This window comes from Aricia agestis, chromosome 10, assembly GCF_905147365.1.
Source record: "Aricia agestis chromosome 10, ilAriAges1.1, whole genome shotgun sequence".
NCBI classification, from domain to species: Eukaryota; Metazoa; Arthropoda; class Insecta; order Lepidoptera; family Lycaenidae; genus Aricia; species Aricia agestis.
In genome coordinates, this window is record NC_056415.1 from 4,893,188 (window position 1) to 4,911,920 (window position 18,733).

An 18,733-nucleotide genomic window follows, 5' to 3' on the forward strand; every position below is an offset into this window, starting at 1 on the left:
CGATCCAACATATCTACTCAGTAAGTATATATATGTACTAGCTGTTGCCCGCGACTTCGTCCGCGTGGACTTCAGTTTATAGCGCGCGATGTCAACAAAATTGGTGTTAAAAGCTTTTATAAAAAAAACCCTGGTACCCCTTAAATCAAAACAGCTGTGCAGTGTGCACATAATATTTCATTTTTTTTAATTAAACTTTATAATATAATATGCCAAATTTTAAAGCTTATTTAGCCCTCCAATTACACAACTTTACCCATAAACTATTTATCATTGATAGGTTTAAGGTTACGTCACTGTATATATAATATAAAGTACTGACTTATTAAATAATGTAAAAAAGAAATAACAATCGAAAAAAATCGAAACTCAAATTCACGATGATACCACCTCTTATAGAAAGATGTTGGGCAAGCGTTAGCGCGATGTAAGAGACGTAAGGCGCCATCTAGTATGAATTTTTGGAACTAACTTAATTTGAACAAATTTTCGTATTTTCACCCTCTTACAACCCTTTTTTCCAGTAAAAAAGTAGCCTATGTCCTTTCTCAGGCTTTAGACTATCTGTATACAAAATTTCATTACAATCGGTTCGGTAGTTTTGGCGTGAAAGCGAGACAGACAGACAGACAGACAGAGATACTTTCGCATTTATAATATTAGTATAGATTATCTATGATATCTACTGCCTCTCTCTCACAGAACACTAACACTCCTACCGGAGCTCTCTCTGCTCCTGAACAGAATGATATTCAACAGCCACCCACGCGGCGAACCACAGATTATGAGTGAAAGTGGCCGCGCATAGACAACGCATCGCTGCGTTCGTTGATATTATGGCCGCGTTCACGAAAATACAATAGTAGGCAGTAGCCCAATAGGCGATAAGTAAAAAACCGTGTCGCCCAACAGGCGATAAGTCGCCATTCCAAATTTTTTGTAGCCGCGGAGGACCGCAAAATAGCCCAATTGGCTACTTGTCGCCCAATCTGGCAACCCTGATCCATACCAGGGTCCAGGGTTGCCAGATGAGTGCAAGTGAAATTCGAAAATTATCGTACCAGACTAAAAAATATCGTACAACTGCCAGAACTGCGTGAAACATGCTATTTCACAAAACAAAGGATTTTTTGGAAGTTGTGAAACAAGCAAAGAAAAATGACAGTTCTTCCTTTACCAGCAGCGCTCCCGTCAATATCACCCACGTTCATAAAAAGCCTTGTCGAACTATAATTTAATCTTCTACTCATTAATAGATTAGAGGGGAAGTCCCAGACCATAGACATTATTTTGTTGTTTTTGATGATTTTATGGCACTGGATACTAGTATTTTTACATAACTTCGGACTAGGGTTGTAAATTATCGTACTTTTGCGTACGATAATACATATTGCATCGTACATCGTACCGGGGGCAAAATTATCGTACATGTAACCCTGATCCATAGTACGCTGTACGAGTGACGGAAAAAATCATTTTTTTAATGTAGGTAACACCACTAATACTGGCACTTCACACAAGTTGTTATTCCATTTAACTAAATTTAGAAGTTCTAAATAATCCACGGCCATCGCTGGCGCCATCGTGATCGCGTCGGCCATCCTACGTCTACGTATACGTAGTATCCATAAGTTGTCGATGGTCTACGTCTTCCCCACGCTGACCTAACGTGATGGGCCACTACGCTGGCCCATCTTGTAGAGCTGCTTTTACCGCTCCAACTGCCATTAATGACCACAGAGAACTTTAACAAATAAATACTAGTTCTACAAATATATACTAGTAATCTGTGGAACTTTATACTGGAGTCTGGAACTAGTGACGACTGACGAGTAGGTATCCGAAACTTCAAACTTTTGAGAAAATTTTATTGTCGTTATTTGTCAAGCTCAAGTTAAGCTTGAGAAATTTGAGCCTTTTCACGAATTAAAAATGCATTGTTGTATTCCTGGATGTTATAATACATACAAGAAAAATAAATGCAAATCAAAAGATGGAAAATTTTACTATTTCCCGGCCAAAAGCATTCACATGCCATGGCTTATTGAAAAACGTAATAAATGGATAAACGCTGTTAAAAAACATACGTAAGTATTTAAAAGTTCCTTGGATGTTATTTATATACTCAAAAAACACAGAATTTTGTTGATAAGATTTAAAACTGTTTCATTTTTGATGAACATAATATTATGAACCTAACCTCTGTTGCTTCTTTCAGTAAACGTCCAAACTGGCATCCATCCAAATATTCAACTATATGCAGCGCTCATTTTATCGGCCAACAAAAATCTGAAAATCCTTTTCACCCGGCATATATACCAACAATTTTTCCTGGAGGAGAAAAGCGAAAAAACTTGGATAAAAAAATTGAAAGATTTCAGAGACATAAACATAGAATACAACAACAACAAAGTTTGGAGAAGTCCTGCCCGGAATTAAGCAGTGAAGATAGTGAGGAACTTGAACCATCTTGTAGAAGTGTTGGTTCCCAGAAAGATGATACTTCAAGTGGAAATAAGATTTATAAATTTGCACACAAAGACTGCACTATAGATAGTGCAGTCTTTGTGTGTAATTTAATCAATATAAATGGTGTTTGCACTGCTGAGGTCCAGACCGAAATTACGTCAAAAATAATGACAGACAAAAGCTGTGAAGCAAAGATCAAAGTGGTTAACAAAGTTATGAAGGATTTCAGTTGTGACCCTATTGTCCAAAATTCACAAAGTCTGGTATGCCCTGAATTCAATGGGATAAGTTCAATAAAAACTGAAGAAAATCTCGCAAATTTAATAAGGTATTACATTTCCAGTCTTGAATCTACTCCTGAAATTACTCCCCGAAGTAGAAACCTCAGTTATAAATAAAAAAACGAAATTACTTATTACACTATTGATATTATTAATGAAACTAAAAACTGGATTACGTTTTTCAGCATTGAGTGTTATATTTCAAATACACAGAACAACTGTATGTAGAATATTTAAAACCTACTTGTTTTTATTACATTCTGTGTTAAAAAAAATCATCATCTGGCCCTCAAAATCAACTGTGCAAATAAATATGCCAGAGTCATTCAAAATACACTATCCAAACACTCGTGTCATAATAGACTGTACCGAGATTCACACAGAATGTCCACCAACAGTTAAACAGAGAGTTCACATGTACTCTGATTATAAACATGGTTACACAGTTAAATTTTTGGTTGGCTGTACTCCTTGTGGATTCATAAGTTTTGTATCTAAATGTTATGGAGGACATTCTGGTGACAGTTTCATTACAAATCATTGCGGAGTGATAGACTTATTGGAGCCATGGTTCTTGCTGATAAAGGTTTCCCTGCTATCAAAACATCTGTTGATGATAAAAAAGCTGTTTTAGTTATGTCACTGTTTCTTCATGAACAACAAATTTCATCAGAGGAAGTAGAAGAAACTTATAAAATAGCTTCACATAGAATCCACATTGAAATAGTAATACAGCAGATTAAGCAATTCCATGTTTTTGATAAAATACCAATTAGTCTTTTAAAATACAGGGATGAAATAGTTTATGTTGTGTATGCATTAGTAAATATTGAAAACCCAATTATTAAACAATAAATGGGTTTTCATCAATATTATTAATAAAATAATATCATAAAGCAAAATTTTTGTAACTACTGTGTTTCTAGAAGTAACATTAAAGGGCCCATTTCACGGCAGGACTGCCGTGCAGTCCTGCGTGAAGAGCCTCACTGATTGGTTCACACTCTGTGTTTCCGGCCGGCAACACAGAGTGTGAACCAATCAGTGAGGCTCTTCACGCAGGACTGCACGGCAGTCCTGCCGTGAGTGGGCCCTTTTAAATTGTAAACTACAGTTGGGTTCCCATATTGCCAAACTGGCCAATAAGCTCAGTTCTGCAGCATATACAATTAGAAAATTTTGAGACATTTGTGATGAAGACGCGGCGAAATTAATTTATTATAGTTATTTTAATAGTAGAATGTCTTACGGCTATCTATTATGGGGACGTGCTGCTGATATTACCACAATATTTGTGCTGCAAAAGCAAGCATTATGATCTTCTTCTTCTTTTAAAAATGGCCGCCTAGGTGAGTTGCCAATGTCAGAGTGGCTTAAAGGAAGCATTAAATGATCTATTTTTAAAATGTCAAAACAAGAATTGTGACATTTGTGACCGTAACATTTTTTTTTTAATCTATGGACACCACGTCAGTCTGGCCCAGTGCTAATTACCTGAAGGACTTGTGTAACGGGTAACAGACAACGGAAATATATTTAATACTTTTATACTATACATATATTTAAGATTTTTATTATATTGTAGCAGTACCTACGTTCGTGCGCCGATTGAAACAAAGAAAACAACGCGCTCTGCAAAGAACGTACGTTCGCAATGACGAGAGAAACTGTCCGTGTAATAATACCGGACATGAACCGGCCTTGAAAAAGGCATTTTTCTAATAAGAATTCTTCGCAACACAACACTACACGTCTTCACATCGAGGCTACGTCGAGCGAGAGATCTTCGCAGCGTGGCTACGGTCTTCATGGCGTTTGCAGAGCTTCATAACATCTTCACAAAATGGCGGCACTACAATTATTACCGGCACGGCGGCGAGCGAGACGACGTCGGTATGGAATGCGCGCGCGGACTGAATTCGTGGCCCGCGAGAGTAGTTTCCCGCGCAGCAATCTTAAAACTTTGTAAATATTTCTTACTCGATTTTTTTCTCTTTCTCAATTTGTGAATATTTTGTATCCCTTTCTGTATGTCGTTTTCTAATGTTGTTAGCCAATCAAAATCAATCTTTTCAGTTTCTGTACAGTTTTGTAATAACAATAATTATGTAAAATTTTGTATTTATCCAGAAACGTGCTCTTTTGTGTTCCCTTTCTGTTTCGATGGAGTTTTGGAGCTTTACAAAGCGTCTACCACTTTACTGAATCGACCGACTTGAGTTCTTGACTGTATTGACTTTATACTTAGACTTTGACTAGACTTTAGACCTGACTGACCTGACGATAATATAGAAAAAATTGTATTAAAGAATATTGTTTTCCCGCCATAATATATACTCGACACTGGCCATGGTTATAGCCGAAGTGCCATTATAAGGAAAAATAAAATTATGAAAAAAATTGAATGTCAATGATTCTACAAAGCTACAAAATATGGCCGATGGTGTTTTTTACTTTAGAGTTTGCTAAAAATAAAAGTTTTGTGGTATCGTCTATTGGCGTCGTATTCAAATATAAAAGCAAAGAAAATAAAAAGTACGATGAAAGAAGTGTACATCCAGTTCATATGAGTGATTGTGTAAATTATCAGTAACCTCAAAACCTAGCCAAAATGGAACTTCCACAACCACCGCAAGGTTTGTTAGATAGGACAAAATCGTTTAATCATTTTACAGAATGATTTGACGCCGTAATTCTAATCTGGGTTAATTATTTACTACTTAGATCAGGATCTGCGCAACATCATCGACAAACTGGCGCAGTTTGTCGCAAGAAATGGACCTGAGTTCGAGAAGATGACCAAAACAAAGCAAAAGAACAATCCCAAGTTCAGCTTTCTCTACGGCGGCGACTACTTCAACTACTACCAGTATAAAGTGACGACAGAGCAAGCAAGTAAGCATATTGATGATGATGGATACAAATAATCGCGGTCGCCCGAGATCGCTGTATGCGTGTTGTTATAACAGTTTCAAGTGACCCTCCGCTGTTTATAGTTCTAAAGCAATCGTCCGGTGGCCAGGTGGCACCCGCTCCCGCCGGGGCTTATATGGCACAGAACAGGCAATATGTAATGCCCCAACAGGCCGCAGCCACCCCCGTGCAGCTGGGCCTCGCGGCGTCCATCGCGGCCGCGCCGGCGCTGCAACAGTGGCTGGCAGCCAACTCCGTGCCCCCGCAACAGCCCCACTCGCATGACATCGAGCAAGTCAATACTCAAATCAACATGCTAAAGGAGCAAATAACACAGTCGGAGAGCAATTTGAATGCTCAACATAATGTGAGTTTTCACAACACTGGCTTTATTATGATGTTTGATAACACTACAAATTTTTGTGAATGTGAGAAAATAAAATTTTGATGCATTTAATTTTTTTGTGGTATACATTTTAAAGTCTGAGAATAATGGTTATGTCTATTTCAGCTATACCCTTTAATAAACATCACTTGTGGGATTAGGATTGTCTTCATGTAACAACAAACCAGCCTTCTGCCAAATAATTTACACACATGAGATTATTCTTTGTGACATTTGCACCAAAGATACAATATTTATTTGGCTACTAAGCATTTGTGTATTAATCCACAAAAAAAATGTTTTTTTTTCTGTCACATTCTAAACAATCTAAAGAACATGACTTCATTCATAACTTTATACATATTTTTTTTGTGGGATAATACACAAAATATGCTTAACAGCGCATTAATACTATTAGTGCTAAAGCATGCATTCACATTAAGAGACTGTGCACACACATGACACAATTTTAATATATTTATATTTACTTGTGTGTATGTTTGTAGGTTTTAATACAACAGCAGCAGGTTAAGATCAATGAGCTGGTCAGCAAAGCTCAGGTGGAAACCATCCAGATGATGGCTGAAGAGAACAACATCAGCCTTTCGGAGCTGGATAGCATACTGCAACCAATCATTGATACATGCACTAAAGACAGCATCTCTACAGGTTAGAATATTTTAGTAACACTTCTATTGGTCAATTCTTATTTTAGAATGATATTGATACATAATATTTCCCGTGATTATTGACAGGTATTACATGCATCAATATTATCATGATTCTAGTATCATGCGATTCACAAGTGTACTGTGATACTGCGATTCGGCCTATTACACCATCAATATTATCACGGAATCGTGATAATGTTGATGCATGTAACGCCTAAAAGCAAGCATGTAACGCGTTACATGCTTGCTTGATACGTCACAGTTGAAAACCTATATTTATGTCTATCTCATTTCATTCACAGTTTAGGACACAACCAAGATTTTTATAATTATAATTTATAAGCTTAGGAGTAGGTTTTTCATTTTGTGATATCTTGTATTTCTGTGATGTTCAGATAATTTTTTGCTTGCTTTATACTTAAGCATAATGTGCCTTTGAGTTTCAGCTTTTCTTTCATGACTAGATTTGTATTGAGCAAAGGCTTTCTTGGATATAAGATAAATTCTAACTTTTCCAGGCAAGGGGTGGATACTGCAACACGCAACCAACAACAACGCCGGCAAGGTGATATCGCAGCACCTGCTCAGAAAGGTGACGCAGCCCGGAGCACAATTCACACAGAAACTGCATGTCATTTACCTTGTGAATGACGTGTTACACCACTGGTTAGTACGAATATATATTATATCCTAATTACTAGCTTAAGGTGATTTTTCAAATTTGTACTGTACTTATCTCATTCATATAGTGTACTGGTAAGAGATTTTTGTCAATATGTATTAGATAATAAGTATTTAGAAATGCAATAAAAATAAGGAAAAGTTTCTTATTAGAAAAAAATATGTTGATTAAATTTTTGAATTTTTTTTTGATTTTGAAAGAAGATTTTGGTTTTGGTTAAATTTCATTTGCACAAGGAAGAAACAAATCAGGTAGTTTATTTGTTACAAAATATAGTACCAATATACAGTGTAAACTCCATGTAATGTCACTCTATTTAACGACAAACTCTAAAGTGTCGAAATCAATTGACTTTGGTTGGTTTAGCTTGTCTACCAAACAATGGTACACTCTACATAGCATCACACCCACTCCCAATAACATCAGCATTACAACAATTTAACAATAAAAAGTACCTTTTAAATTACTAAAATTAGTAAAAACTGCACAGCTGTGTACGTTTTTTTGTCGCATTGTTATCCTAGCCCGCAATAAACTCGACTTTCGGCATCATGCATACAGAACTTTCTAAGAAATTAGTCCCTTTGTTTACAAATTGAGATTGATTGCACGTGTAGGTTTTTTTAGACCCTAGTCCCTAACTAATAATAAGGAGTCATGGATTATTAATATCTATTTGTTATCATAATAATTATTCTCAGTTATAGTTACATAAACTTTCAAACTGTAAATACGGTTAGTAAAAGAAAATCACTGTATAATGACGAAAAAGTATTGATTTTTCTTCTCTCCATTTAACGACAACTCCATATAACGTCATAAAATGCATGGTCCCTTCAGTGTCGTTATATAGAGTTTACACTGTATTTCAATGTAGTTTAATAACTTCAAAGAAGATTTTATTTTATTACAAAAATGTTTATTGTAAAATAATTACAGAATATTATGTATTAATTTTTATAATTGCTTGTGAAATATTCATTTAGACATTTTCATCTGTTTTGGAAAAAAATTTGATGTTAATGATTCACTTTTATTTTAATTACATTAGATTGGTGTTACAAATATAATAAACAGATTGAAATGTCTGAATTGCTGTTTACAATTGTTGACTGACTCTAATCCAGTGTCCCGTGAAATCATAATTTCGGTGTCTATGATACTATTATTCCTAATTACAGTGCACGAAAAAATGCCGAAGATCTCAAGAAAAATTTGGAAAATGTCGTGGTTCCAATGTTTTGCAATGCCAGTATAGGTAACATATTTATAATAATGTCCTCAAGATTTTAGGTCTTTTGTATGATTGTGCATTGTCATTCCTCATTTAAAGTACATAGAACATCGCCGTGAGATACCACTCAGGTAACTTGCTTGAATCATCTTCGCTTTTATGACAACTCTTTAATCGTTCTGCTGTTTCAGCCGTAACGGAAGAGCAGGAGGCTAAATTGAATAAGCTGCTTCGGCTATGGGAGTCCAAGTCCAACTACTTCGACTCGGCCGTCATTGAGAAAATGAAGAGCCCGACTAGTTCGTATCAAGAGTATCAAAACAATCTGATCGCGCAACACTCCAACGCGATTGCGCATTTGACGCAGCAAACTAAAAACACGTTCGAGAAGTATGTTTTAGTTGATACATTAAGGCTTCCTTTGTGCTTCTTTGTACTCACTATAAAATTAATTTTTCAGCTACAAAGTGCAGCATCAAGCCTTCGTCACGCACACGATGCAGCAAATACAGCAGATGGAAATGCAGAAGAGAGCCCTGGAGCTCCAGAACAACCAAGATCACAACGACAGCCAACAGAATAACATGTCAAATTCCTTTCAAAACAACAGTTTCAGCGATCAAGGGTTTCCCAAGCGGGACCACCAGTTTCCGCAGCAAAACTTTAATTCTAGCCACCAAAACTACGGCAGCGAGAGTGGGGACAACTATCAGTCGAATAACAGTATGAGCGGGAACGAAAACAGCTATGACAGTCAGCTATTTGACCAGATGTCAAGGGATAAGGCAGATGGCAACGAAGAGTCTGATCTGTCAGCTCTTCCAAACATAAACTTCTCCCAACCCCCTCCTGGCTTTGTGCCTGACCCACCTTTTGCCTTCCAAAACGGTCTCCCCGATCTCAGTAAGCCCCCGCCTGGCTTCCCACCGTTCCCTGAAATGTCCAGTGACGATCTTATGCCGTCCGTCCCCTACTTTGAGCTACCTGCGGGACTCATGGTTCCTCTCATTATGGTAAGTTTGCTAGAGAAAAACTTGCTAAGAACCTGTCACAAGTTGCCTTACCTTTTTCAGTAAAGATTTAAATGAATATTGGATTAAATACCATTTTTTTCTAAGCTTTGAAAGAGAAATAATAATATGTACATTTTCTAAAAAAAAATATAATAAACCCAGACAAAAAGTGGCTATGAATAGTAATTAAATCTTAATATTCAGGTTTTAAGCCTTTGAAATATATTAGTGCCATATGTCATAGTGTCAGAGCAGCATCTTAGTGATATTTTTGTTTTTTAACACCAAGATTAAGGGCCTGTTTCACCACTTCCTGATTAGTGCCACATAGGCTATGCACAACTTAACTCGACAGATTTACATAGGTTACACGATTAATCTGTCATCAATCTGGCGTAAATCTGGATTGACGCCAAATTGATGGTTATAAAAAGTACATATTAAAAAATGATCAGTCCATCAATCCGTGGGTTAGACGATCAGTTTTCCGTCAATCTTTATCAGGTTGATGGATCAGATTGATTAAAAACTGATTATGTAACCTTCGTCATAGAGTATGGAGCATCTGTCAGATAAGTGGTGGATAGCCTATCTGGCACTTATCAGAAGGTGTTGAAACAGGCCCTTAGAAAATATTTCTATTCTCCAGTTAGAAGACGACAAATACAAGCCGATAGACCCGGCGCGGATCCGCCTGCCGCCGCCAGCGCCACCCAACGACCGCCTGCTGGCCGCCGTCGACGCCTTCTACGCCTCGCCCAACCACGAGCGGCCGAGAGACAAGTGAGAATTTTGTTTATGCCAAGGGTCAATTTATACTAGCGCAGAGGCGAAGTAGGGTGTGTGTTACGCTCTGAAGCTAAGGTGGAATTTGTTAAGTTCAGTTTTGGTAATTTGCTTCGATGCACTTCGACTCCGCGCTAGTATAAATTGACACTATTTATTATATATTAAATACGTCATATTTTATACATATTTGATTTATTATTTAATTTATGCATATTGCTACCATTTACACATTATATTTATTTTATTTACATATCAATATTACATTTTGTAAACAGGGTGTAAAAAAAGTAAGTGATGGTGCTTTGGGGTGTGTACGTGTTCCTTATGGAGAGCTCACTGTGAAAGTAGCAGCGCTGAGGGACCAAAATTTTTTTTTCGTCTTTCAGAGCTGCTACTTTCATGAACGCGTACACACCCTAAAGTGTTATCACTTATTTTTGTTACACACTGTATAGTATACATTATACAATATACATACAAGTATTATTATTATCATTACTTATATTATCCTATTAGTTTATACTTATTGAGTACGCCAGCTGTGTGCATCTGTCGAGCGATCGACAACAAGGCCTCATAGAATACCAGGGATCGCGGTGTAGGTACTGAGTGGGGTCTTTTTCATCTGCGCTCGCATTACACTGCATTAAATCATTTCAAGTACCTGCGACAAATTTTTTTTCTTTTTGTTTATTTTTATTTTACTTTTTTTTTTACCCATGAGCTTTATTGTCCTCTTTTTTATATTTTAAATGTATTTTTGTCTTTTATTTTCTGTTTTTGCTGTCATCTGTTGTAATGTGGTGTAATGTGTATGTGCTTTTTGAATAAATTTCTATTATTATTATTATTTTATCGATTATGTAACTTGTTCATTTATTAAAATATTTTTCTTTCATTTCAGCGAGGGCTGGGAGAAATTAGGTTTGTACGAATATTATAAAGCGAAAAATGCGGCGAGAAAAAATAAAGAGGAAGCAATTGCACAAGGTCGAAGACAGAAATCAAAGTCGCCTAGTCCAATACCTAAAGATCTACAGAAACAGCCTACGCCACCTGGGAGATGTTATAGGTAAATTTGTGAATATTGTAATAAATTTTTGTTTCATTCATTTAAATTACTAGATACTAGTTAAAGTACAGATAAAAAAAACAATGCTGTGTATTACCAAGACGTTGTTTTAAATAAAAGTCATCAAATTGTTTCACATTGCTTGTCGTAGTATTTCATAATAATTATATCTTCATATTCTTACACTCGAGCCTAGAGATGCTTAGTGCCTCATCACACTGGCGATTAGCGAGCGATTTGAAAGCGACGCGACTGCGCAGCGCACACGCCGCGATTGCGCGGCGTGTACGTCGTGATACCGCAGCGTCGTCGCGGCGTGGCGTGGACGCCATTTTGTACACTCGTCTACACAGATTATTATTATATAGAGTAGACTCGTCTAGGGAGAAGACGTCAGAATCCATTTTGCTGCTGAGTGTCCAAAACGCCGAAGGCAAGCTGCGTGCATGCCGCGCAATCGCGGCGTGTGCGCTGCGCAGTCGCGTCGCTTTCAAATCGCTCGCTAATCGCCAGTGTGATAAGGACCTTAGAAACACTATTGAGAAAGTGTTGATCTAAGCTCTAGTCTTTCAATCAGCCAAGTCCCAAAAACGTTTGATTAAGTCAGCCCACCCGGTTCCCAGGGCACCTTATTTAAAAAATTATAACACTATTTCAGGTCGTTAAGTAGAACGCCGGAGCGGGCGGTGTCACCGGCGAAGTCACGTTCGCCGTCACCCAAAAGGAAACCCAACAACTGGCGGCGGGAGAGAGAGAGAGATAATAGTGAGTGAATCAACAATATTAGACTAGATGACGCCTGCAACTTCGTTGGGCCAAAATTCGTTTATCGCGTAGGAACCGTACATTTTTCCGGAATTAAAAGTGTCCTGTGTCCTTTTCTAGGACTCAAGGTATCACCATACCAATTTTCAGTAACATCGGTTCAGCCATAAAGAGGTAACAGACAGACTTTCGCATTTATAATACTAGTATGGATTTTTTAAATGGTGATGATGAGATATCGCTAAGCATGTTATTCATGTCGGGTATAACTTATAAAAAGTCATCAAAATAAGCCTTTCATATTTTGACGACCTCTGTGGCTCAGTGGTGAGCGCGTTGGTAGCTCAAGCCGGGGGTCGCGGGTTCGAGTCCCGCCGACGGAACAAAAAGTTTTCAAAGTTCCTGGGTCATGGATGTGTATTAAATATATGTATCATATAATAAAAATCTTAAATATATGTATAGTATAAAAGTATTAAATATATTTCCGTTGTCTGGTACCTGTAACACAAGTCCTTCAGGTACTTACCACAGGGCCAGACTGACGTGGTGTGAAGCGTCCATAGATAGATATATTTTGTAATCATGATGTCACAGATATGTATACGAACATCAGACATAATATTATGTCATATTTTGTAACAGTTATCTGATGCATCCAAGCTTTGATGTTAAAATTAAAAATATCATCAGATTCGTTTCAAATTCCTAAAGGCTCAAAGAAGCCATAATTGCACCGCGATAGAACAAAACAAAAACTATTTCTTTACTAGCGATTGTGGATTTACATGATTTTATAAGGACATAATTGTTTGCTTTGTTTAAGTTTAAAAGGACCATGTTAAAACCACTACAATTAATGGGTGTTAAAGTGTTTTTATTTGCATTGTTTCGACTTTTGTGCTACAATTTTTATGTAACATACTATAGCTTTTCTGTATAGTACTTCCGCTTATTCTTACTGAGCAGTCTATTAATGTTAACATTGACACAGTAGCGGGTAAAATTATATCGTCGTACTGGATGTGATATGCTAACAATTCCTGGTTAATTTAGACTACCTGATCAATAATTTAATTAGTAAAACTTTCTGCATCAAAATCTAATTTTACCAAAAAAATTTAGTTACGAGCTATGTAGACTGACGATATTTTGATCTAACTTCGGAAACCAGTGATTCTAGCGCACTCCAAATTATAAAAGTAAATCTGCACTTATTTAACAAGTAACTGACAGATTTAAAGAATATTTTTGAAATTCTTTTTCCCAGGTCGTCGAAGATCGCGGTCGCGGTCACGGTCACGTTCACGGTCGCGGTCGCGGGAGCGGGACAGACACCGCGACTCGCCGCGCGCGAGGCGAGTGGAGAGAGAACGATCGCCCACGCCGCCTAGCTTGTGAGTAGATAGATGGGAGTAGAAATATAAGATTTATTAAACTGAACTTTAATAAATTAATTAATAAAAAAAAGTTAAGACAGTGCTTATTAGTTGTAGTTAATTATTGTAATTGCCAATTGGGGTAACCCGTTTTTATCTTATACATAGTGCAGGTATTTCATGTAAGTATAAAAAAACCATTACAGCGGTGGAGCGACGTTTCCCAGTGCGTCCGGCGGGCTAGACCCGAGCAACAAGGGCCACCAGCTGCTGCAGAAGATGGGCTGGAGTGCGGGCGGGCTGGGCGCCGCCGGCCAGGGCATCGCCGAGCCCATCAGCGGTGGCGCCGTGAGGGACAAACAGGACCAGTATAAAGGTATGTGTTATACTTAAAACTTGAACTACGGTTCTGCTATGTACCGTATATCGCAGATTAACTTTTTTTATATAATATATATTAGCTGTTTCGGCAAACGGCAAACAATGGCAACGTCCATCGCTATCTCGTCGCAGAATCTTCCGCAGACAAGGCTTTCTATGGTGGTCATACTTGCTGTACACTGCCAATAACAGCCACACATACTGACAACACTGTTTTTTTGTTACAGGTGTAGGAGTAAACTTGAATGATCCTTATGAAAACTTTAGGAAGAACAAAGGTGCAGCATTTATAACGAGGATGAAGGAAAGAGCGCTAGAAAGGTCGTCGTGAGAGTGGTTGTGACTGTGTACATGTGTGGTTGAAATGATTTATTTTATCTAAATCATTTAAAATAAAGTTATATGATTGTAAGTTTTGTTTTATTTTTGTATATTTTGCTTAGGAAATGGTCAGGAGAGTTATTAAATGGAAGATGTGACATTGCGTGGCGTAGAAAAGTATTCTAATGTTATGGACATCAAAATGAGCCCCCGCAGACTGCAGACTTTCTATCGGCCGATAGTTTGGTAGGGTTGGGTTGTTAGGGCCTGTATTCACTTTGATTAGTGCGAGTGCTAGTGATAAGTGCACGTGATAAGTGATTTAGAGAAAATAATGGACTGGCACTAATCAGACGCTGTCCACACACTTGCACCTGATTAATAATCACCTGCACTAATCGCGCGCGCGCACACTACTCCAACTACACAGTTGGGTTGGTGGTGAGTGCGCAGACTAGACAACAGTCGGCCGATTGTTCTCGCACGATTCCATTCACAGACAGTGAAATTTCATATTTTACAAATTGTACAGTTGTTTAATAGTGAAATTTCAAATACTTACAAATTGTGCAGTTTGGGAAATTAGTGTTTGACGGTGGGTTTTGGATTTTTGCTAATTGACAACTGTACAGTTGGGAAATGAGTGTTTGACAGCGAAATATCAATTTTTTAGCAAATTGTACAATTAAGGAAGTGGGTGTTTGACGGAAATCGTACAGTGGGGAAATACATGTTTGACGGTGGGTTTCTAATTTTTTTTAAATTGTAGTTTGGCAAATAAGTGTGACAGTAGGTTTTTTAAATTGTACAGTCTGGGAAATTACTGTTTGCCTGTGTTTTTGTTTTTCTAACGCTCTGGAAAAATCGAAATTTTTAAGTGTCAAACATCCATTTCTCTAAGTAAAAAAATAATGTCACTGTCTTAACAATCATTTCCCTGAACCTGAATTTGGGATCTGAATTGAGGAAACTAAATTCAGAAACTAAAATTCAGAAACCAACAACCACGTTGCACGGCAAAGTAGCACTCAGTACATCAATGCATGCATGGTGCACCAATGCAATGCCATGTTGCAGTAACAATGTCGCGATGACAATGTTGTACGAAAAAGTTGCGGCCTCAATGTGGCACGACAATATGTTACCCGGCAATGTTGCAGCGACAACGTTGCACAGCAATGTGGCGGCGACAATGTGGCACGACAATGTTACGCGTCACTGATGCGCGGCAATGTTCAAATTATCGTGCAACTTGAGGCCGCAATATTAAATTCAGTACCTAACCTAAATTCAGCAACCTCTCAATTTAGGCACCAAAATTCAGGTTGCAGGACAATGTAGTACAGCAATGTTGTGCGGTAATGTTGCGGCATGATCCTAAATTTAGGATCCACAAAATGAAGTCTGAACTATAAAATAAATGACACAAACATGTCATTTAAGCTCTTTTACTATTAAATTATATAGTTAAAACTTAAAACTATTATTAAATAACAATTAATTAGTGTTGGTCCAGGTTCCCTAGAACAAAATTTGTTTTAATTTCTTATTATAACAATCCATATTTTAGGACCATCAAATCAAAGTATGAAATCCTTTCTATCTCTGTTAGCTACCACTTTCGGGATTTTAGCAAATAAAATTGTTGATCGTCTATCAAAATGAAGCTACTCACATAAATTTTGCTTGATAGTAATAAAAAAAAGTTGTTCTAGGGAACCCGGACTATTTGTAAATATCTTTGTAAAGTGTTTTTAAAGCTCAAAATCATCTTCGTAGTTATCTTTGAATTCAGCAAGTTTGTCCAAACTCTCTTGATAATCAGCAGCCTCTAAACCTTCTTCTTTGAATTTATGCAGTTTAGCTATCTTTATCCGACTAACTTCTCTGTGAAGCTTCTCTATCATATCAGCCATAAAATTACCATTGTGGTACCCAGTTACTATGGGACAACTTTGTACCTTCTCCTCAATCTCATTATTTCTCACAAATCCATATTTATTTAATTCAGGCGAAAATATTGAGGGGAATGGTGTTTTAATGTCCATTGGTTTTTCGCACACAGTCATGTTCGTGGCAGACAAGAAATTGTTAGCTTGGAAGTACAATTCAAACATTTCTTTAACATTATTGCACCTGTAAGCTGGCAAGTTCATTTGTTCCTTTGCCTCCTTCGGGGGAGCCTTCAAGTAGGTATCTGGTATTCCTCTTACAGTTATGAGTTGGAAGATTTTATCTGTTGCTATCTTGCAACTAGGAGTAATCGATTGATATATAGGTTTGGTGGTGTTATTAAGGAAATCAATTAAATACTCAGATTCATTCAAGGCAATGGGCATACCAAGAGACGCAGAAGCCATTTTTCTGCCGTAGCCTGTCATGTCAGCACACAAGTCTGAGAGTGTAAAAAGGTTATCTCTGTGTCTATACTTTTGGCTTAGCGTATCGAGAGCAGAAGCCAGTAATGCTGAGCTATGATAGTACTTTGCAGGGTCGTATTTTATATACTCAAATTTTCTTGCATGTCCAGGTTTTCTCCAACCTTTATCTGAGGTACATAATGGGACAAACATTGTGGAATGTTCCGATAACTGCTCCATAGCGAGTGCTATGTTAACTAATCTTGTTGAATCTTTGAGAGTTGATTTTTCCCTTTCTTCGGGAGTAGAGGGATCATTGTCTTCAAAGTGAGAAGCTATTATGGGGTATGCTACTATTGTTTTATTGTATTCATCGGCTAAATGTTCGATGCAACTGAGTGCCAACCCAGAAAAACCATCTGTACAATCAAAGTTAATGTGGAAACCCTGCATACTATCACATTCTTCTACATACCTTCTTATATTGTCAGCAAAATTATCTCCGTAATCAGTTTTCCATAGAGAATGTCCACTTATATTTAAATCGAATCCTCCCTAAAAATTCATGAAAATATTAATAAAAATAATAATCTGCAAACATTTAAATTAAAAAACTAATAAGCTGCAGAGGTAAAAATATAATGTTTATAAGAATTTATCAGGCTCTTTTATTATTTTCTTTTAATACTTACACTCTCATTTCCATGACAGTATTCTTTAACAATGTTTATGGTACGGGGATGAAACCTAGAATAAACATAGTCAGTCCATGTATTGACTTCTTGATCTAGCTGATAATCTTTTTCCTCTGTATTCACTTCAGAGTCCGAATTGATGTCTTTGATAAACTCATTTTTAGGGGCTGGTGGTTCCTCTATTGTTTCTACTGATTCCCACTGAGGCTCTTCAACTTCTTCAGACTCTAAGCCACCTGTGCTTGGTAAAGTTTTTAGAGATCCTTTTAAATCTGCTACAAGCAGGCGTGGAGTGTATGTAACAGCCCCTGTCGATGTTTTTCCTTCGCGAAACAATATATCCGGATTAGTTTCGGATTTAACAAGCCCTGTGTAATCAAAACTTAATTCCTGAATGTTCCAAAAATGTGCTCCAATGTAGTTTGAATAATGGCCGAATTGCAAGGTAAGAATTTCTCTTGCCGTCATTATGTTAGCTGGGATAATATTGTGTATTTCATTAATGTGATAAAACTTTTAGGTACTTATAAAAACTTTACTAAAGAATCGGTAAGGTTTTTGTTTTGGCTTTTGTAAATGACAGTTTTTTTTTTCAGAATCAAGAATGACATCTGTCAGATCTCAGAAAGACCATTGACTTTTATAAGTGGACTCGGCATAATGGTCTCTACCAAATCAAAATACTGTGGTCGGTCCGCCATTTTATGTTCCGGTTTTCCGAGGTACATAAACTATCAAAGTGTCGTATTATAGGGATGTCGAAATTGAAAAAAATATCGATATATCGATACATCGATATTTGAAAAAATATCAATATCGGTCTCGATATATCGCGAAAAAAATAGGCACTTGAAATGTTCACAAAATACTCAGTTGTATACATACTTTAATAATAATAATAATTTATGGCAAAATTAAAATAAACTGTAAACACTTCGTGCGCGAGTACAACTAGTATTTGTCCGATTTTTTTGGTAATTTTTGCCCGATATCAATAATGGCAACTTAAATTATTTAATTAATAAATTTAAAATAAATTAAATAGTTTTATTAAAATAAAGGAGGCTCCTATATAAAAAAAAACATATTTGCCTATTTTGTCTCTATGTACATACATAGAGACAAAATAGGCAAAAATATTTTTTTAATATAATATTAAAAAAAAAACATTTTTGATATCAATATAATATATACAATCTGTACAACCTGTAATATATATAACAGGACGCTCACTTATAACATCTTAGTTTATCGATATCCTCGACAAATATCAACCGAGTGTCCCATCACTATAGACCGCCATGTTTAGTTCTTGGCAATATG

General features: G+C 36.9%; 2 protein-coding genes across 2 annotated transcripts; one reads left to right on the forward strand and one right to left on the reverse strand.

Annotated features, from left to right (window-relative positions):
* The first annotated feature begins 5,175 nt into the window (after window positions 1–5,175).
* Window positions 5,176–14,442, forward strand: LOC121731429 (calcium homeostasis endoplasmic reticulum protein). Its single transcript, XM_042120845.1, has 14 exons — window positions 5,176–5,386; window positions 5,475–5,645; window positions 5,747–6,030; window positions 6,555–6,717; window positions 7,238–7,385; window positions 8,583–8,659; window positions 8,827–9,025; window positions 9,096–9,648; window positions 10,298–10,431; window positions 11,342–11,509; window positions 12,168–12,274; window positions 13,545–13,671; window positions 13,860–14,029; window positions 14,262–14,442. Exons 1-14 carry the CDS (start codon window positions 5,362–5,364, stop codon window positions 14,363–14,365), a joined length of 2,430 nt encoding a protein of 809 aa, XP_041976779.1. The 5' UTR covers window positions 5,176–5,361; the 3' UTR covers window positions 14,366–14,442.
* A 1,593-nt stretch (window positions 14,443–16,035) lies between these two features.
* Window positions 16,036–17,981, reverse strand: LOC121731434 (protein misato). Its single transcript, XM_042120851.1, has 2 exons — window positions 17,408–17,981; window positions 16,036–17,270 (listed from the first exon to the last, which is right to left on the reverse strand). The coding sequence occupies exons 1-2, from the start codon at window positions 17,876–17,878 to the stop codon at window positions 16,110–16,112; spliced, it is 1,632 nt and encodes a 543-aa protein (XP_041976785.1). The 5' UTR covers window positions 17,879–17,981; the 3' UTR covers window positions 16,036–16,109.
* Between the last annotated feature and the right edge of the window lie 752 nt (window positions 17,982–18,733).

What these genes read in the sequence shown, in the direction of transcription:
- LOC121731429 (XM_042120845.1), top strand. Translation starts at nt 5,362, where the DNA reads ATGGAACTTCCACAACCACCGCAAG. An exon ending in TAAAGACAGCATCTCTACAG is followed by an intron (nt 6,718 to 7,237) that starts GTTAGAATATTT and finishes TAACTTTTCCAG; the next exon opens with GCAAGGGGTGGATACTGCAA. An exon ending in CAAACAGGACCAGTATAAAG is followed by an intron (nt 14,030 to 14,261) that starts GTATGTGTTATA and finishes TTTTTGTTACAG; the next exon opens with GTGTAGGAGTAAACTTGAAT.
- LOC121731434 (XM_042120851.1), bottom strand. Translation starts at nt 17,878, where the DNA reads ATGACGGCAAGAGAAATTCTTACCTTGCAATTCGGCCATTATTCAAAC. An exon ending in ACTGTCATGGAAATGAGAGT is followed by an intron (nt 17,271 to 17,407) that starts GTAAGTATTAAA and finishes ATGAATTTTTAG; the next exon opens with GGAGGATTCGATTTAAATAT.